Below are 22,013 nucleotides of genomic sequence, written 5' to 3' on the forward strand. Positions count from 1 at the left end.
TTTATGCTACAGATGAAATAAGGTATTTACTTCACAGGCTGGTGAAAGTGCACAGTGATGAGGTTGATGCTCTTTTCCAATAAATATTGAGGGTCTTATTCTAGTAACAATGATCGATGCTTGGCTGCCGTTTGACAAATAAAAATAATAAAATCGCTCTCATGTAGGTAGCCTACTAGCACTGTACCTGCTAGCTGTTGGCTAGAGCGCACATGCCACTGCCAGTGTAACATTTCTCTGACAAAACCATCAGTAGTTGAAAATGCGATGGAAACCAATTAAAAAAAAAAAAAAAAAAAAAAAAAAAAGTTTAAATGTGCACTACGTCATCACGCAGACTTTTATCCGCAACATGTCTGGTGGGAAAATGACGATTTCAGAATATTTGCAAGAAAATCGGTCATGAATTGGATGGAAACCTAGCTATTTTCTCACCCCCCCCACGTGTTCCCCCCCAAATCTCTTACTCCCCCCATTTTACATAGCCGCCCACCCACACATTCACACACAAACCTCCCTGACCTTTGTATTCCCTTTTTGACCCCCCCCCCAGACACACACTTCATGCTGGTGTGTTTGAGACCTGTAGCCAGGTGGTTGTAATTCCCCCATGTAAACTAACACCTTAAGGCACCCTTTTGCACAGAGAACAGAAACACTGATGTTGCACAGGGTAGCGCCCCCCTGCTATCAGGGGACAATACTCCTAAATTTACCCCCCCCCCCCCCCCCCCATGGCCCTTATAACCCATACACACATATTGGTGTTGCGTCTCAATGGTCTAAAGTGGATTCCTCTTCATCTACTTCACCATGAAGGAATAGGGTGAAGGGAAGATAAGCAACTTCTGACAATTGGGACGATACATTGGATTTTCTTTTTTTAAACTAGGCAAGTCCGTTAACAAATTCTTATTTACATTGGCGGCTTACACCGGCCAAACCCGGACGACGCTGGACCAATTGTGCGCCGCCCTATGGGACTCTCAATCACAGCCAGTTGCGATACAGCCTAGATTTGAACCAGTGTCTGTAGTGATGCCTCTAGCACTGAGATGCAGTGTCTTAGACCACTGCGCCACTCGGGATCTCCTCTCGTGTGCAAAATGTCTTCAGAAAGTCAAACACATAAGGCCCATGTTTTTTGCATTGGTTTCGGAAAATATAAACTTTTTAAACAATAAATCATGTGTGGACCACACACACACATCTGAACAGTCCAAAATAAATACATCTCCCTTTTTAAAAAACTTAAATACAAGTATAATATTTTCTCTGCTTTCAAAAATAAGTTACATTTTTGGATAAAGTCCTTCATAAGCAAGAAGTGTTAAGTATCCCCCCTACCCCCACACGCATGTAGTTCCCTTCCTCGTAGACCAGTGTTGTAGAATTGAAGAGGAGCTTCAGGAGAAACCATTACCAGAAGGGGGGGCAGCAGAGACCGGGGGGTCTGAATAAATAAAAGCCAGTTGAAACCCCCTTGCTCCGCACACCCCTTAAACCACCTCAAAACTGTGTGGTCTTGAAACTGGTGCTCTAGCTCCAGGATTGGGAACTGCGCTGGTCAAAGTCAGCGATGAGGTGCTTGATGTGGGCCAGCTTGTTATGCAGGTACTCGCAGCGCTGCTTCTCCACCTGGTAGTTTGGGCTGTGCTGCAGGGTGACACATACACAAAGAAATTAGACTCCATAATGTTACCTGATATGCAGTGTTTAGAGAGCCATTCATAACGTTTTTTTGGGGGGTTGAATTACTGTTACTTGACCGCTCAACGTTCCGACGTCGTGTTTGGTTCATAAAACACAGTGCCTTGAACTGTACAGAATGCTTGTTTTGTTTGTCTGCCTCCCTGGACAGCTGTAACCAAGCTTAGCAAAGTCAATTAATCATCTAATGTTACTTACGGGCCCTTCCCAACAATGCAGAGAGAAACAAATAAAAATAATTACACGAGGAATAAGTTGAAAAATAAATAAATACACCATCAACAGAACACACCAGCAGCATACCACCCTGCATCCCACTGCTGGCTTGCTTCTGAAGCCAAGCAGGGTCGGTCCTGGTTGGGAGACCAGCTGCTGCTGGAAGTGGTGTTGGAGGGCCAGTAGGGGGCAGTCTTCTCTCTGGTCTAAGGAGATCCCAATGCCCTAGGGCAGTGAAGGGGACATTGCCCTGCATAGGGTGCAGTCTTTCAGATGGGATATTACACAGGTGTCCTGAATCTGTGGTCATAAAAAAATCCCATGGCACTTATCAATGACCCTGGGGTCAACACTCATACGATAAGTTCCCAACCTAACCTCATTCCTAATTGGCATATCTCACTTCTCTCCACCTGAGAGCGGATGTGTGGTGAGCGTTCTGACAAAAATGGTTGCCGTGCATCACCCAGGTGGGTGCTACATATTGGTGGTGGATGAGGGGAGTTTCTCCCTACCATGTAAAGTTACAGAAAAGCGCTATATAAATCCAATGAATGATTAAGATTTAGCCTTGGTTAGCCCATTTTTAAAGTCATTAAAGGGATATGTCAGGATTTTGGCAATGAGGCCCTTTATCTATTTCCCTAGAGTCTGATAAACTTGTGTACACCATTTGTGTGTCTCAATGTCCAGTATGAAGTAAGTTCTAGGTAGTTTCACGAACATGCTAGTAGATACCCATAGTCTTCCAGAAACTACCTCTAACATACTTCATACTGGACAGACACAAAAATGGTATGCATGAGTTAATCTGACTGGAGAAATAGATAAAACGGCCTCATTGCCAAAATATCCCTTTAATATTTAGCTAATGTGGCCAGCGCTAATTACTAGCAAACGAATGCATAATGAGTACTTTAGCTAGCCAGCCAGCCCACCCTTTGGCTGTATTTGTATTTATTATGGATACCCATTAGCTGCTGCCAAGGCAGTCTTCCTGGGCTCCAGCAAAATTAAGGCAATTATACATTTTTAAAATGCCCTCAGGCCTCTACTCTCACATATCTAATCTGTGTGTACATTTGTGTATAATGCGTATGTTATCGTGTGTTTGTATGCATGTGTCTATGTTTGTTTGTGTTGCTTCACAGTCCCCGCTGTTCCATAAGGTGTATTATCACATTTTAAATAACATTTTACTACTGGCACAAGTTACTTGGTGTAGTAGAGTTCCATGTAGTCATGGCTCTATGTAATACTGCGATTTTTGATGTACCGATTCCATGGCACATGGTTTATGAATTGACACGCAAAACGTCGGATTCAAAACTTTGAAATTTAAAATTATACAAAATTCTTGCAACCAATAGAATGTTATATATGGGGGATACAATCTTCCCAGCTCTGCAGATTTTTCTGCAAAGAGGCAGAGTCATTAGATCATTTATTTTGGTACTGTCCATATGTAGCTCGTTTTTGGTCACAGGTCCGGCTGAAGATTTGCATCATTTACCAAGTACTAACACTGCAGATAACAATACTGGGTGATTTGAAAAGTCAGTCAATCGATCAATAATATAAATCATTATTTTAGCAAAAATGTTTCTTTAAATTTACAATCTGTAGTAGCTATGAGAATAGAAAGGTTCAGTACTTTTGTGAAGCATCACAGCACAGTTGAAAAATATGGCAAATAGAAGTCCAAAATGGATGGTTTGAAGAGATAGATGGGAGGGGTTGAATGGAGCTGAAGGGTGGGACTAATAACAACAAGAACACCATTGTAAAACATACGGTGTTTGAAAAATGTATAAAGGTTCAGAAATTTTGTGAAATAGCACAGTTACAAATAGATGGATGCACATCAGAAATAGAGGAAGGACTAAAAACAAACAATATATAACTATTGTGTCTGTAAAATATGTATAATCTGAAGGTAGAAGCCTAAGTGTTACTGTTTATTAGTTTACTTCATTTTTTTGGGGGGGGGGGGGGGGTTGCAGGGAATAAAGGTATATTAAAAAAAAGTGTATATGCTTATATTTTGGGGGTAAATATATACAGTAGGGGGAACAAGTATTGGATACACTGCCGATTTTGCAGGTTTTCCTACTTACAAAGCATGTAGAGGTCTGTAATTTTTTATCATAGGTACACTTCAACTGTGAGAGACGGATTCTAAAACAAAAATCCAGAAAATCACATTGTATGATTTTTAAGTAATTAATTTGCATTTTATTGCATGACATAAGTATTTGATACATCAGAAAAGCAGAACTTAATATTTGGTACAGAAACCTTTGTTTGCAATTACAGAGATCATACGTTTCCTGTAGTTCTTGACCAGGTTTGCACACACTGCAGCAGGGATTTTGGCCCACTCCTCCATACAGACCTTCTCCAGATCCTTCAGGTTTTGGGGCTGTCGCTGGGCAATACGGACTTTCAGCTCCCTCCAAAGATTTTCTATTGGGTTCAGGTCTGGAGACTGGCTAGGCCACTCCAGGACCTTGAGATGCTTCTTATGGAGCCACTCCTTAGTTGCCCTGGCTGTGTGTTTCGGGTCGTTGTCATGCTGGAAGACCCAGCCACGACCCATCTTCAATGCTCTTACTGAGGGAAGGAGGTTGTTGGCCAAGATCTCGCGATACATGGCCCCATCCATCCTCCCCTCAATACGGTGCAGTCGTCCTGTCCCCTTTGCAGAAAAGCATCCCCAAAGAATGATGTTTCCACCTCCATGCTTCACGGTTGGGATGGTGTTCTTGGGGTTGTACTCATCCTTCTTCTTCCTCCAAACACGGCGAGTGGAGTTTAGACCAAAAAGCTCTATTTTTGTCTCATCAGACCACATGACCTTCTCCCATTCCTCCTCTGGATCATCCAGGTGGTCATTGGCAAACTTCAGACGGGCCTGGACATGCGCTGGCTTGAGCAGGGGGACCTTGCATGCGCTGCAGGATTTTAATCCATGACGGCGTAGTGTGTTACTAATGGTTTTCTTTGAGACTGTGGTCCCAGCTCTCTTCAGGTCATTGACCAGGTCCGGCCGTGTAGTTCTGGGCTGATCCCTCACCTTCCTCATGATCATTGATGCCCCACGAGGTGAGATCTTGCATGGAGCCCCAGACCGAGGATGATTGACCGTCATCTTGAACTTCTTCCATTTTCTAATAATTGCGCCAACAGTTGTTGCCTTCTCACCAAGCTGCTTGCATATTGTCCTGTAGCCCATCCCAGCCTTGTGCAGGTCTACAATTGTATCCCTGATGTCCTTACACAGCTCTCTGGTCTTGGCCATTGTGGAGAGGTTGGAGTCTGTTTGATTGAGTGTGTGGACAGGTGTCTTTTATACAGGTAACGAGTTCAAACAGGTGCAGTTAATACAGGTAATGAGTGGAGAACAGGAGGGCTTCTTAAAGAAAAACTAACAGGTCTGTGAGAGCCGGAATTGTTACTGGTTGGTAGGTGATCAAATACTTATGTCATGCAATAAAATGCAAATGAATTACTTAAAAATCATACAATGTGATTTTCTGGATTTTTGTTTTAGATTCCGTCTCTCACAGTTGAAGTGTACCTATGATACAAATTACAGACCTCTACATGCTTTGTAAGTAGGAAAACCGGCAAAATCGGCAGTGTTTCAAATATTTGTTCTCAGACAATTACATTGATGGAAGCAACAATCTATCCGCAATATTAAAGCTGATTCCACCCCTTAAAAAGATCAAATAAATACTGTGCGCCTCCCATAGCCTGTTCTGGACTTGGGAACTGTGAAGAGACCTCTGGTGGCATGTCTTGTGGGGCATGGTTGTCCGAGCTGTGTGCCAGTAGTTCAAACAGACAGTGCATTCAACACCGCTCACAAATGCAAGCAGTGAGGAAGTTAAATCTCTCCTCCACTTTGAGGCAGGAGAGATTGCCATGCATAGTTGGATGTACACAGAGAGCTAACATTACAAGGGCAAGCCGTGATGCCCTGTTCGGAGCCAATTGCAATTTTCCTAAGTCCCTCTGTGGCACCTGACCACACGACTGAACATTATTCATTACCAGATTTAGTTGAGGTTTACTGAATGATTTGTCCCAAATACAATGCTTTCAGTTTTTGAAAAATGTATGACTAACTTATTCCTTGCCACCCATTCTGAAACTAACTGTTAAGTGTTGCTGTCACATCAGTCGCTGTGGTAGCTGACGTGTACAGTGCTGAGTCATCCGCATACATAGACTGGCATGTCATTAGTAAAGATTGAAAAAAGGGACCTAGACAGCTGCCCTGAGGAATTCCTGATTCTACCTGGATTTTTTTGGAGGCTTCCATTAAAAGAACGCCCTCTGTGTACTGTTAGACAGGTAACTCTTTATCCAAAATATAGCAGGGGGTGTAAATCCATAATGTCAAAAGCCGCACTGAAGTCTAACAGCCCCCAATCTTTTTATCATCAATTTTTCTCAGCTAATCAGTCATGTGTGTAAGTGCTGTGCTTGTTGAATGTCCTTCCCTATAAGCGTGCTGAAAGTCTGTTGTCAATTTGTTTACTGTAAAATAGCATTGTATCTGGGTCAAACACAATTCTTTCCAAAAGAATACTAAGGGTTGGTAACAGGCTGATTACTGGCTCAAATAGTCGACCAAAGGGGCCTTTACTATTCTTAGGTAGGGGAATAACTTTTGCTTCCCTTCAGGCCTGAGGGCACACACTTTCTAGTAGGCTTCAATCGAAAATATGGCAAATAGGGGTGGCAATATAATCCGCTATTATCCTCAAGAAATGTTAATTCCAAGTTGTCAGTCCCCAGTGGCTTGTCATTGTTGATAGACAATTTTTTCACCTCTTCCATACTTACTTTACGGAATTCAAAATTACAATGCTAGACTTATAATAATTTATAATTGGTCAGATATCATAATTTGGTCAGATATAGGTCAGCGTCTGTTGCTGGCATGTCATGCCTAAGTTTGCTAATCTTTCCAATTAAAAAAAATCCTTGAAAGTAGTCGGCTCATTCATCACAGAACCTACTGATATTGCCATCTGATTCATTGAATGATGGAGCGAAGTTTGGCTTTTTGCGAAAAAATGTAATTTAAGGTACTCCAAAGCTTTTTACTAGCATTCTTTGTCATTTATCTTTGTTTTGGTGTAGTTTCTTCTTTAAATTCAGTTTAGTCACATGATTTCTAAATTTGCACTGTTTGCCAATCAGTTGTACAGCCAGACCTATTTGCCATCTCTTTCAACCATACACTTTTTTAATTCCTCAATCCATGGGGATTTAAGTTTAATCATTTTCTTAATAGGTGCATGCTTATTAGTAACTGGGATAAGCAATTTCATAAATGTGTCAAGGGCAGTGTTCTGGTTGCTCGTCATTACACACTACGAACCAACAAATATTCTTCACAACATAGGAATCACTACAAATGTCTTGTATGACCTCATTCACAATATTAGGCCCAGCCTTAGGAACTTTGGTTTTCCTAGATATGGCTACTATATTGTGATCACTACATCAATGGATTTCGATACTTCTTTCAAACAAATTTCTGCAGCATTAGTAAAGAGATGATCAATACATGTTGATGATGTCATTCCTGTACTGTTTGTAACTACCCTGGTAGGTTAATTGATAACCTGAACCAGGTTGCGGGCACTAGTTAAAGTTTGAAGCTTTCTCTTGAGTGGGCAGCCTGATGAAAGCCAATCAATATTTAAAATCACCCAGAAAGTACACCCCTCTATTGGTATGACACACATTATCAAGCATTTCACAAGTTATTCAGATACTGACTGTTAGCCCTTGGTGGTCTATAGCAGCATCCCACCAGAATGGGCTTTAGGTGAGACAAATGAACCTGTAGCCATATTACTTCAACGGTATTTAACATGAGATCCTCGCTAAGCTTTACAGGAATGTGGTTCTGAATTTAAAAAAAACAGCCACACCTCCACCTTTGGCATTTCTGTCTTTTCAATAGGTCTTACGACCATGTATTGCTAACCCCTGGATAAAAGGTATTATCTAAGTGAGTTTCAGAGATTGTCAGAATATGAATGTCATCTGTTAATAGCAAAATAATTGATTTAATGAACCTTGTTTCTTAAGCTGCATATGTTAATGTGGGCTATATTTAAACACTTTCTGGGACGCTTAATGGGTTTTCTTGCTTTAATGGGAAACTTAGCAGAGGTAGACATGTTCAGGTTATTTTTATTAGTGCAGGGTGAGCTGCACACAATGGACTTCCTAATAGGGCACACCAACTCCATTCTAACAGTATTACTCTTGTTCATAGGCATATGATTACTGCATACAATAGCTGTAGGATCAGCAGAGGCATTTAGGGCAGTAAGAGATTTCTAACGATCAATTAGCCGTTTAAAATATAATAAAACTTGGATTAGCTAACACAACGTGCCATTGGAACACAGGAGTGATGGTTGCTGATAATGGGCCTCTACGCCTATGTAGATATTCCATTAGAAAATCAGCCGTTTCAAGCTACAATAGTCATTTACAACATTGTCTACACTATTTCTGATCAATTTGATGTTATTTTAATGGACAAAAAAGTGCTTTTCTTTAAAACAAGCAATTTCCTACGTGACCTCAAACTTTTGAACGGTAGTGTAGCTAGTGATTAGTGTCATTGCTAATTTATACCACATGTACAGTACATTCGGGAAGTATCCAGACCCCTTGACTTTTCCCAACTTTGTTACATTACAGCCTTATTCTAAAATGTCCCCTCATCAATCCACACACACACACACAATGACAAAGCAAAAACGGAAATCACATTTACATAAGTATTCAGACCCTTTACTCAGTACTTTGTTGAAGCACCTTTGGCAGCGATTAGAGCCTTCAGTCTTCTTCGGTATGACGCGATAAGCTTGGCACACCTGTATTTGGGGACTTCCTCCCATTCTTTTCTGCAGATCCTCTCAAGCTCTTTTAGGTTGGATGGGAAGTGTCGCCGCACAGCTACTTTCAGGTCTCTCCATAGATGTTCGATCAGGTTCAAGTCCGGGCCACTCAAGGACATTGTCCCGAAGCCACGCCTGCGTCGTCTTGCCTGTGTGCTTAGGTTCGCTGTCCTGTTGGAAGGGTGAACCTTCGCCTCAGTCAGGTCTTGAGCGCTCTGGAGCAGGTTTTCATTAAGGATCTCTGTACTTTGCTCCGTCCATCTTTCCCTCGATCCTGACTAGTCTCCCATTCCCTGCCACTGAAAAACATCCCCACAGCATGCTGCTGCCACCACCATGCATCAACATAGGGATGGTGCCAGCATACCTCCAGACGGGACACTTGGCATTCAGTCCAAAGAGTTCAATCTTGAATTCATCAGACCAGAGAATCTTGTTTCTCATGGTCTGAGAGTCTTTAGGTGCCTTATGGCAAACTCCATGCGAGCTGTCATGTGCCTTTTACTGAGGAATGGCTTCTGTCTGGCCACTCTACCATAAAGGCATGATTGGTGAAGCTCTGTAGAGATGGTTGTGCTTCTGGAAGATTCTCCTGTCTCTACAGAGAAACTCTGGAGCTCTGTCAGAGTGACCATCGGGTTCTTGGTCACCTCCCTGACCAAGGACCTTCTCCCCCGATTGCTTAGTTTGGCAGGGCGGCCAGCTCTAGGAAGAGTCTTGGTGGTTCCAAACTTCTTCTATTTAGGAATGGAGGCCACTGGGTTCTTGGGGCCCTTCAATGCTGCAGAAATGTTTTGGTACCCTTCCCCAGATCTGTGCCTCGACACAATCCTGTCTCGGAGCTCTACGGACAATTCCTTTGACCTCATGGCTTGGTTTTTGCTCTGACATGCACTGTCAACTGTGGGACCTTAAATAGACATATGCCTTTCCAAATCATGCCCAATCAATTGAATTTACCAGAGGTGGATTCCGAACAAATTGTAGAAACATGTCAAGGATGATCAATGGAAACAGGATGCACCGGAGCTCAATTTCGAGTCTCATAGCAAAGGGTCTGAAAACTTATGTAAAGGTATAATATATATATATATTTTTTACCCCTTTCTCTCCCCAATTCCATGGAATCCAATTGGCAGTTAATGTCTTCTCATCGCTGGAACACCTGTACGGTCTCGGGAGAGGCGAAGGTCGAGAGCCGTGCGTCCTCCGAAACACCACCCAACCAAGCCGCACTGCTTCTTGACACAATGCCTACTTAACCCGGAAGCCAGCCGCACAAATGTGTCAGGAAGAAACACCATACACTTGGCGACCGTGTCAGCGTGCACTGCGCCCGGCCAGCCACAGGAGTCCCTAGTGCACGATGGGACAAGGACATCCCTGATGGCCAAAGCTTCCCCTAACCCGGACGACGCTGGGCCAATTGTGCGCTGCCCCATGGGTCTCCCGGTCGCGGTTGGCTATGACAGAGCCTGGACTCAAACCCAGAATCTCTAGTGGTACAGCTAGCACAGCAGTACTTTTTTTTGTATAATTTTATAAAAACCTGTTTTCGCTGTGTCATTATGGCGTACTGTGTATAGATTGATGAGCAAAAATGTTTTATTTAATCAATTTTAGAATAAGGCCATAACGTAACAAAATGTGGAGAAAGTCAAGTGGTCTGAATTCCTTCCGAATGCACTAAGCGTGTAATGCAAAGACGCAAAATGGCTATGCTGCGTAGTTGCATCACAAAAACAAGTGCTTGGCCCAAAATTGGGTCTTGACGCAACTACGCAAGGAAACACTATTTTGCCTAGCAAATTCAGTTTTACACACATTAGCTAGCTAATTGACTAAGTTTGCTATTTAAGTATTTGTTTTACTTACTAGTCTCATTTTGTTGTACTCTTTCACCACGTCTTCATGTACCTCCTGCAAAAGTTGAAAAACGTTGCTTTCATTTACATGAGCATGTGTTCCATTGAGACCAGACTTTAAATCTGACCTGGTACTCTTTGGTGTAGACCTAGTTGTTATATGACCTGAGGGGTATACTACAAAGCAGGATCAATGAGGTAGCCAGCTAAATTTGCCTAAAAATTCTTAATTATATATATTTTTTGAAAGACAAGCTTGAAAATGGACATGGTATAATTGACTCAACAACCAAAAATGCATACAGTGCCTTCAGAAAGTAATCATACTAGGTCTTCAAGGGTCCAAAAAGTTGGACCCATTTTGAAATGGACCTGGGGCTTTCCCACCCAGACCCGATATGCATTATTAAAATACATTTTTTTTTTTATAGAGACCTGGTCGGATCCAGACCCGGTCCGATCAGAGTGCGGGAAGCAGAATATGTATTTTAAGCTACTTTATTAAAATCGGAGCTGATAAAGCCCGAGAGGAAGGAGATAGGTGCAGCTCTAGCAGGCGGGGGAAGGGCTATACTGTGAGCGAGTGACACGGGGAGCAGGGTGGAAGAGACAGCAACCAACCAGGCCCGACTCACGCTACAGTAGACTAATAGTTATCATAGCTAGGTTATTTATCATCAAATATGATTATGTAGTATGTCTTGATTGCATCAAACTGGGAAAAGCTAGTTAAGCTAGCTAGGCTAATTGAGTCTGCAGTGCATGCGCATTCTCAGCCTATAGTTTCAAATAAAAAGTCAGAAAATTAATTCTTAAAAGTCCATTGGGAGACAGAGGGTTCTAAGCTGACATATGGAATTGTTTTAAGATAGCTATATGATCCATAGTCATACTATTCGATTTGGAATTTCAGGACTTTAGGTAAAGACATTTTAGTTTTTGTTTTTAAATAGAAATTTCGTCAAATATTGAATTTGGCCTTTACTACTATAGCCCAGAAAAACATTCATAAACAGAAAAAGGTAAAAAAATAACAAGGTTTTGAAGTGTTTGTCCTATATTTAGGATATAAAAAAGCTGAGGAAATATATTTTTTATTTAAAAAATTAACACAAAAACAATGTCCTTTTTTCAGGACCCTGTCTCTCAAAGAATTTGTACAAATCCAAATAACTTCACAGATCTTCATTGTAAAGGGTTTAAACACTGTTTCCCATGCTTGTTCAATGAACCATAAACAATTAATGAACATGCACCTGTGGAATGTCGTTAAGACACTAACAGCTTACAGACAATAGGCAATTAAGGTCACAGTTATGAAAACTTAGAACACAAAAGAGGCCTTTCTACTGACTCTGAAAAACACCAAAAGAAAGATGCCCAGGGTCCCTGCTCATCTGCGTGAACGTTCCTTAGGCATGCTGCAAGAAGGCATGAGGACTGCAGACGTGGCCAGGGCAATAAATTGCAATGTCTTTCTGTGAGACGCCTAAGACAGCTCTACAGGGAGACAGGACGGACAGGATCGGTACATCTGAACATCACACCTGCGGGACAGGTACAGGATGGCAACAACAACTGCCTGCGTTACACCAAGAACGCACAATCCCTCCATCAGTGCTCAGACTGTCCGCAATAGGGTGGACTGAGGGCTTGTAGGCCTGTTGTAAGGCAGGTCCTCACCAGACATCACCGGCAACAACGTCGCCTAAATGGCACAAACCCACCATCGCTGGACCAGACAGGACTGGCAAAAAGTGCTCTTCACTGACGAGTCGCGGTTTTGTCTCACCAGGGGTGATGGTCGGATTCGTGTTTATCGTCAAAGGAATGAGCGTTACACCGAGGCCTGTACTCTGGAGCCGGATCGATTTGGAGGTGGAGGGTCCGTCATGCTGTGTCACAGCATCATCGGACTGAGCTTGTCATTGCAGGCAATCAACGCTGTGCGTTACAGGAAAAACATCCTCCTCCCTCATGTGGTACCATTCCTGCAGGCTCATCCTGACATGACCCTCCAGCATGACAATGTCACCAGCTATACTGCTCGTTCTGTGCTTGATTTCCTGCAAGACAGGAATGTCAGTGTTCCGCCATGGCCAGCGAAGAGCCCGGATCTCAATCCCATTGAGCACGTCTGGGACCTGTTGGATCGGAGGGTGAGGGCCATTCGCCCCAGAAATGTCCAGGAACTTGCAGGTGCCTTGGTGGAAGAGTTGGTTAACATCTCACAGCAAGAACTGGCAAATCTGGTGCAGTCCATCAGGAGGAGATGCACTGCAGTACTTAATGCTCTGGTGGCCACACCAGATACTGACTGTTACTTTTGACTTCCCCTTTTGTTCAGGGACACATTATTCCACATCTGTGGAACTTGTTCAGTCTCTCCCTCTCCATTTTTTATTTTACATGTATTTAACCCCTTATTTTTGGGAATAAAAACAGTCTCATATACTTCCATTAATGTTTTCAACTGGTACTGGGGGACCTTCAGACGAGTCTTGTGAGGCCTGTGGGTGTCCTAGAGCAAGCCTCTGGCTTGGCGGACTCACTTAGCACAAATGCATCTTTTGTAAGTGTTGGAGTGTGCCCTTGGTTATCCTTAAATTTTAAAAACAAGAAAATGGTGCTGTCTGCTTTGCTTAATATAAGGCATTTTAAGTGATTTATACTTTTGATACTTAAGTATATTTAAAACCAAATAATTTTACCCAAGTAGTATTTTACTGGTTGACTTACTTGAGAAACTTTCTATTAAAAAGGCATCGATACGTTTTCTCAAGTATGACAATTGGGTACTTTTTCCATCACTGCATGTTTGTGAGAGTCTCATCAAGTTAGTAGGCGCTAAGGATGATTTTGATAACTTATGATTGGCCAACAACAAGCTACACACCCAACTCATGAAAAAGCAAGAGCATCAACATAAAATATCTAATTTCTCTCTCCCCCTCTACTGCAGCAGTCTCGTTCGGATCTGTACGGGCCCTTCCGGACAAGTCAGTTCAAATTACACATACCTGAGACAATCATATTAGATCCAATCCAGACCCGTGACATTTATAATTCTGGATCCGGACCAGTTCGGGTATTTAGGTAAATGTGGATCCGTGAAGACCTCTAATTTACACCCCTTGACTTCATACCCCTTACATTTCACAGCTTGAATTCAAAATGGATTATTTCTCTCAGAGATCGACACACACATAATACCCCATAACGACAGAGTGAAAACATGCAAAAAATGTTTAGCCAATTAACTGAAAATGAAATACATAAATCTATATTTACATAAGTATTCACACCCCTTTGCTATGATGCTCCAAATTGAGATCCAGTGCATCCAATTTCCTTTGATTATCCTTGAGATGTCACTACAACTTGGAGTACATCTGTGGGCAATTCAATTGTTTAGACATGATTTAGAAAGAAACACATGTCTAAAATTAAAAAAGGTTAGAGCAGAAACTATACCATTGAGATCTACGGACAGTTCCTTGGATTTCAAGATAGAATTGTGATGAGGCATAAATCTGGGAAAATGTTTAAAACAATTTCTAGAATGTTGAAGTACAGTGGTCTACATCATTGGGAAATTGAAAAAAAATATGGAACTACACAGACTCCGCATAGAGCTGGCCATCTGACCAAACTGAGCAACCAGGCAAGAAAGACCTTGGTCAGGGAGATAACCAAGAACACAATGACCACCCTGACAGAACTACAGAGTTCCTTGGCTGAGATGGGAGAACCTGCCAGAAGGACAATCTACAGCACTTCACCAATCTGGGCTTTATGAAAGAGTGGCCAGACAGAAGCCAGTCCTGAGAAAAAGGCACGACTGTAGTATGCAAAAAGGCCAGTGAAAGACACCGATCATAAAGGCAAAAGATTATGGTAAAAAGTTTATCTTTGGTCGAACACAAAGCATTACGTCTGGAGAAAACCTGGCACAGCTCATCACCTGTCAAACACCGTCCCTACCGTGAAGCATGATGGTGGCAGCATCATTCTATAGGGATGCTTTTCAGCGGCAGGGACTGGATGGATGGCGGGAACAATGAATGGAGCCAAACTCTTAAATATCCAGATTGCCTCGTCACTTTTACACCTACATAATGTTTATACACTGTATTACCCCGTACCACTGCACATTGACTCGGTACTGATACCTTGTATAGCCTCGTTATTGTTATTTTATTGCGTTAAATATTTACAACAACGGTAGTCTTCACCTGTTGTATTCGGCACGTGACCAGATCTTGACGAGATCCTGCTTCAGAATGCAAGTGACTGGGGCGAAGATTTACGTTCCAACAGGAAAATGACCAAAGCATAATGAAATGGGTTTCCATGGGCGTGCAGCCACACAAGCCTAACATCACCATGCCCAATACAAAGTGTTGGCTGGAGTGGTGTAAATCTCACCGCCATTGGACTCTGGAGCAGTGGAAACGTATTCTCTGGAGTGATGGATCACGCTTCACCATCTGGCCGTCCGACAGATGAATCTGGTTTGGCGGATGCCAGGAGAATGCTACCTGCCCGAATGCATAGTGCCAACTGTAAAGTTTGGTGGAGGAGGAATAATGGTCTGGGGCTGTTTTTCGTGGTTTGGGCTAGGCCCCTTAGTTCCAGTGAAGGGAAATCTTAACGTAAAAGCATAAAATTACATTCTAGACGATTCTGTGCTTCCAACGTTGTGGCAACAATTTGGGGAAGGCCCTTTCCTGTATCAGAATGACAATGCCCCAGCGCACAAAGCGAGGTCCATACAGAAATGGTCTGTCGAGATCGGTATGGAAGAACTTGACTGGCCTGCACAGAGCCCTGACCTCAACCCCATTGAATACCTTTGGAATGAATTGGAACACAGACTGTGAGCCAGGGCTAACCGACCAACATCAGTGCCTGACCTCACTAATGCTCGTGGCTGAATGGAAGCAAGTCCCCGCATCCATGTTCCAACATCTAGTGAAAAGCACAGACTACATGACAAAGTATTTCATTTACAACATTTCTAAAAGCATGTTTCCACTTTGTCATTATGGGGAATTGTGTGTAGATGGGTTAGAAAAAACAAACGTAATCCATTTTGAATTCAGGCTCCAACAACAAAATGTGGAATAAATCAAGGGGTGTGAATACTTTCTGAAGAAACTGTATCAGCTTGGAGAAAGACATGCTCAGATATCCAGGCACTGTATCAATCAAGATCTCAGCGAACACTGCCTCATTGCCTGCATCCGTAATGGGTCTGCGACCAAACGACCACCCCTCATCACTGTCAAACGCTCCCTAAAACACTTCTGCGAGCAGGCTTTCTAATCGACCTGGCCGGGGTATCCTGGAATGACATTGACCTCATCCCATCAGTAGATGATGCCTGGCTATTCTTTAAAAGTGCCTTCCTCACTTAAATAAGCATGCCCCATTCAAAAAATGTAGAACTAGGAATAGATAGAGTCTATGGTTCACTCCAGACCTGTCTGCCTTTGACCAGCACAAAAACATCCTGTGGCGTTCTGCATTAGCATCGAATAGCCCCCGTGATATGCAACTTTTCAGGGAAGTTAGGAACAAATATACAGGCAGTTAGGATAGCTAAGGCTAGCTTTTTCAAACAGAAATTTGCATCCTGTAGTACTAACTCAAAAAAGTTCTGGGACACTGTAAAGTCCATGGAGAATAAGAACACCTCCTCCCAGCTGCCCACTGCTCTGAGGCTAGAAAACACTGTCACCACCGATAAATCCACTATAATTGAGAATTTCAATAAGCATCTCTCTACGGCTGGCCATGCTTTCCACCTGGCTATCCCTACCCCGGTCAACTGCCCGGCATCCTCCACAGCAACCTGCCAAAGCCCCCACCATATCTCCTTCACCCAAATCCAGAGAGCTGATGTTCTGAAAGGGCTGCAAAATCTGGACCCCTACAAATCAGCCAGGCTAGACAATCTGGACCCTCTCTTTCTAAAAGGATCTGCCGAAATTGTTGCAACCCCTATTACTAGCCTGTTCAACCTCTTTCGTATCGTCCGAGATTCCCAAAGATTGGAAAGCTTCCGCGGTCATCCCCCTCTTCAAAGGGGGTGACACTCTAGACCCAAACTGCTACAGACCTATATCTATCCTACCCTGTCTTTCTAAGGTCTTCGAAAGCCAAGTTAACAAACAGATTACCGACCATTTCGAATCCAACAGTACCTTCTCCGCTATGCAATCTGGTTTCAGAGCTGGTCATGGGTGCACCTCAGCCACGCTCAAGGTCCTAAACGACATCATAACCGCCATCGATAAGAGACATTACTGTGCAGCTGTATTCATCGACCTGGCCAAGGCTTGACTCAATCAATCACCACATTCTTATTGGCAGACTCGACAGCCTTGGATTCTCAAATGACTGCCTCGCCTGGTTTACCAACTACTTCTCTGATAGAGTTCAGTGTGTCAAATCGGAGGGCCTGTTGTCCTGACCTCTGGCAGTCTCTATGGGGGTGCCACAGGGTTCAATCCTCGGGCCGACTCTCTTCTCTGTATACATCAATGATGTTGCTCTTGCTGCTGGCGATTCTCTGATACACCTCTACGCAGACGACACCATTCTGTATACCTCTGGCCCTTCTTTGGACACTTAACTAACCTCCAGACGAGCTTCAATGCCATACAACTCTCCTTCCGTGGCCTCCAACTGCTCTTAAAACGCAAGTAAAACTAAATGCATGCTATTCAACCGATCACTGCCCGCACCTGCTCGCCCGTCCAGCATCACTACTCTGGAAGGCTCTGACTTAGAATACGTGGACAACTACAAATACCTAGGTGTCTGGTTAGACTATAAACTCTCCTTCAAGACTCACATTAAGCATCTCCAATCCAAAATTAAATCTAGAATTGGCTTCCTATATCACAACAAAGCATTCTTCACTCATGCTGCCAAACATACCCTCGTAAAACTGACCATCCTAACGATCCTTGACTTCGGTGATGTCATCTATAAAATAGCCTCCAACACTCTACTCAACAAAAGGGATGCAGTCTATCACAGTGCCACCTGTTTTGTCACCAAAGCCCCATACACTACCCACCATTGTGACCTGTACGCTCTCGTTGGTTGGCCCATCTACCTACCTCATCCCCATACTGTATTTATCTTCCTCCTTTGCACCCCAGTATCTCTACTTGCACATTCATCTTCTGCATATCTACTATTCCAGTGTTTAATTGCTATATTGTAATCACTTCGCCACCATGGCCTATTTATTGCCTTAACTCCCTTATCTTACCTCATTTGCACTCACTGTATATATACTTTTTGTTTTCTTTTCTTCTACTGTATTATTGACTATGTTTTGTTTATTCCATGTGTAACTCTGTTGTTGTATGTGTCGAATTGCTATGCTTTATCTTGGCCGGGTCACAGTTGCAAATGAGAACTTGTTCTCAACTAGCCTACCTGGTTAAATAAAAGTGAAATAAAAAAAAGTATCAAAGTTTAGCTTTCTTAAATGAACCAGAAAATCAATAGTAATTTCTGGTTGTTTAATGAAATTAGCTGGCTAACTCATTGAACCTGCATTGTAGTATACCCCTCAAGTTATGTGGCATAGCTTGTTGTGTTTTGACCTGGTTGTACCTGTGGTGTAGTCTTGTATTTTGACCTGGTGTTCTGTGGTGTAGTTTGTTATAATCTGACCTGGTACTCTCTGGTGCCAGGCGGCAGCCTCCGGCACTGAGCGTCTAGCTGGGTGAAGTGGCGAGTCATCTTCTCCACACGGGCATGCAGGATGCGGTACTCCTCATACTCGGCGTTGAAGTTGTCCTTGTAAATCTGCCTCTGGTCCATGGACACCACTGCCATGTACTTACTGTAGGGGGACAGCAGCACAGGACAGTGATCAGGAAACATTCACACACACACACACACACACGTGCCATTCAATTGTATTTGAGAGGGCTAAAAGGGGGTACCATCCCAAACAAGGTTGATTGGCAGCAGTGGCATTCTTATGGAAGCTTCATGTTCAACATAGAACAAAGAGGATTAAGTCAGTAAATAAAAGTAATCACCATATGTAATCTGGCATCACAGTGGTGGAGAAGTCTGTGGAGTGGACTGGCCTCTTTTTATTGTCTGGGGAATAACAAAGACACACATCGGACAATAATTCTTCATCAACTGACATCAGAACAGCTCTCTTTACTAGCCTTAAAATAATGACTCGCACCCCCCCCCCACAATTTTTTTTTTGTAAACTAACACTCACACTTGACTCTGTTCCCTCTTACTAGCTCTAAATTTGCTGAAAGCTACTATGAGGAAAAATGTATTTACTATGACTAATGTGGTTGTCCCACCCATCTTAAAATGAACTATACGTCACTCTGGATAAGAGCTCCTGCTAAATGACTAAACTAACATAAATGTAAAACAAACTATTCAAAAGTACTGGTCTTGAAACAGTTGTCAGAGTGAACCCGTGGACAGATTTCTGAGTGTGCTGCTCAGGGCGGACCCATCTTTACTTATCATAAAGACAAGGTATATCAGTGAAATTAACTCCCATGATCAGAGGTTTGTTGGCACCAATTACAGGACACATACAGAGTATGTTGAGCTAGAGTCCAAAGGATGAAAGAAAATTGGTTTGTAAGGTTGGATGTAGAAGAATTGGCACTTACATACTAATCAATCATCATACATACCAGTTGAAGTCGGAAGTTTACATACAACTTAACCAAATACATTTAAACTCAGTTTCACAAATCCTGACATTTCATCCTAGTAAAAAGTCCCTGTCGTAGGTCAGTTAGGATCACCACTTTATTTTAAGAATGTGAAATGATTTATTTTAGCTTTTATTTATTTCATCACATTCCCAGTGGGTCAGAAGTTTGCATTCACTCAATTAGTATTTGGTAGCATTGGCTTTAAATTGTTTAACTTGGGTCAAACATTTCAGGTAGCCTTCCACAAGCTTGAATTTTGGCCCATTCCTCCTGACAGAGCTGGTGTAACTGACTCAGGTTTGCAGGCCTCCTTGCTCATACACGCTTTTTCAATTCTGCCCACACATTTTCTATAAGATTGAGGTCAGGGCTTTGTGATGGCCACTCCAATACCTTGACTTTGTTGTCCTTAAGCCATTTTGCCACAACTTTGGAAGTATGCTTGTGGTCATTGTCCGTTTGGAAGACCCATTTGCGACCAAGCTTTAACTTCCTGACGGATGTCTTGAGATGTTGCTTCAATATATCCACAAAATTTTCCTTCCTCGTGATGCCATCTATTTTGTGAAGTGCACCAGTTCCTCCTGCAGCAAAGCACCCCCACAACATAATGCTGCCACCTCCGTGCTTCAAAGTTGGGACGGTGTTCTTCGGCTTGCAAGCGTCCCCCTTTTCCCTCCAAACATAATGATGGTCATTATGGCCAAACAGTTCTATTTCTATGTCCCCATGTGCAGTTGCAAACCGTAGTCTGGCATTTCCACGGCGGGTTTTGAGCAGTGGCTTCTTCCTTGCTGAGCGGCCTTTCAGGTTATGTCGATATAGGACTCGTTTTACTGTGGATATAGATACTTCTGTACCTGTTTCCTCCAGCATCTTCACAAGGTCCTTTGCTGTTGTTCTGGGATTGATTTGCACTTTTCGCACCAAAGTATGTTCATCTCTAGGAGACAGAACGCGTCTCCTTCCTGAGCGGTATGACGGCTGCGTGGTCCCATGGTGTTTATACTTGCGTACTATTGTTTGTACAGATGAAAGTGGTACCTTCAGGCGTTTGGAAATTTCTCCCAAGGATGAACCAGACATGTGGAGGTCTACAATTTTTTTTCTGAGGTCTTGGCTGATTTCTTTTCATTTTCCCATGATGTCAAGCAAAGAGGCACTGAGTTTGAAGGTAGGGCTTGAAATACATCCACAGGTACACCTCCAATTGACTCAAATGATGTCAATTAGCCTACCAGAAGCTTCTAAAGCCATGACATCATTTTCTGGAATTTTCCAAGCTGTTTAAAAAAGGCACAGTAAACTTCTGACCCACTGGAATTGTGATACAGTGAATTATAAGTTAAATAAATCGGTCTGTAAACAATTGTTGTAAAAATTACTTGTGTCGTGCACCAAGTAGATGTCCTAACCGACTTACCAAAACGATAGTTTGTTAAGAAATTTGGGGAGTGGTTGAAAAACGAGTTAATGACTCCAACCTAAGTGTATGCATGTAAACTTCGACTTCAACTGTACATACATACAACTCAAGTGAGAAACGTACTCCAATACGCAAGCAGCCCATCGTGTTCAAAGCATGCATACACTTTGCCCTTTCCAAGCATTCACACCATCAGTGCACTTCCAATGCCTGGTTGTCTAATACAGTAGTGCATTGCTGTCATTACAAAACCATGGATTGGAATCAGGCCTTGCATGATGAGCAAGCACTCATCCCTTTCCCTTCTTAACAAGGCATTCAAGCATGAAGCCGAACCAAGGCATTAAGGTAGACTACCTTCGTCTGAGCAGACTGGGCTTTTGGCGGGGATGACTGGCCTTCGTCTTTCCTCCCCCTTGGCGCGGTGTCTCTTCCTGGGCCTTTGGCCGTCCTCAACCTGTACCTCTGGGGGGCTGACGCCATCGTATGTGATGCTGCGCCCCTCCCTACACCGCTCCTTCTCTCTGTCCTTCTCTTTGTGCTTATTTGACTTCTTGCTACTGCTGGGCAAGGGAGGGGGGGTAATGGTAGAGGAACAGGATGATGAAGAGGAGATGGTGAGGGCTGGGCGGCTGGAGCTGGCCGGGGGCGGCATGCCGGAGCCATAGCGGTCGGCGGTCCTGCCTGGGGGCCTGGCTATCGGTGAGGAGGAGTGGTCCAGGCAGGTTGAGCTCTGGTCAAGGGGCAGGTCCTGGGTGCCACGGCCCTCAGGCGTGCTGGGCGAGTTGGAGTTGGAGTCCAGGCCAGGGTGATGAGACAGACGACGGAGGTGAGAAACGGGCAGCTGGGAGGGAGGGGGGAGGTGGTTGAGGGGCGGGCCAGCCGTGGTGGGCCTGGCTGGGAGAGACGAGCGTTTGGTGGTGGCAGCGGAGCTGTGGTGGCTGTTGTCCCCCTTAGTGGCGCTGCGGCGCTCTCTAGAGGACGAGGTGGGGGCGGTGGGTGGTCCTTGGCTGGTGACATGGGAAATGCGGGGCTTCTTGGGCATCAAGGGGTCAGTGAAGTGACTCGGCAACTCGGGCTGGCACTTCTGAAAGACACAAACAATTCAAAACACAAAATATCT

At 43.4% G+C, this 22,013-nt stretch overlaps 1 protein-coding gene across 2 annotated transcripts in view; it reads right to left on the bottom strand.

Annotated features, from left to right (window-relative positions):
* Positions 1-721: 721 nt before the first annotated feature.
* Positions 722-22,013, bottom strand: part of ell2 (elongation factor for RNA polymerase II 2) — a 35,857-nt gene continuing 14,565 nt past the window's right edge. Inside the window, exons 8-12 of one of the 2 annotated variants that reach the window (XM_039016337.1) lie at positions 21,248-21,977; positions 18,805-18,868; positions 18,431-18,602; positions 10,743-10,787; positions 722-1,656 (exon numbers count right to left, since the gene is read on the bottom strand). In XM_039016337.1, coding sequence (XP_038872265.1) covers positions 1,540-1,656; positions 10,743-10,787; positions 18,431-18,602; positions 18,805-18,868; positions 21,248-21,977 — 1,128 coding nt within the window. In that variant the 3' untranslated portion in view covers positions 722-1,539. The remainder of the gene's footprint in view (positions 1,657-10,742; positions 10,788-18,430; positions 18,603-18,804; positions 18,869-21,247; positions 21,978-22,013) is intronic. The other variant, XM_039016338.1, reaches the window with a different exon arrangement.

This window comes from Salvelinus namaycush, chromosome 20 (genome assembly GCF_016432855.1).
Source record: "Salvelinus namaycush isolate Seneca chromosome 20, SaNama_1.0, whole genome shotgun sequence".
In the NCBI taxonomy this organism is placed as follows: Eukaryota; Metazoa; Chordata; class Actinopteri; order Salmoniformes; family Salmonidae; genus Salvelinus; species Salvelinus namaycush.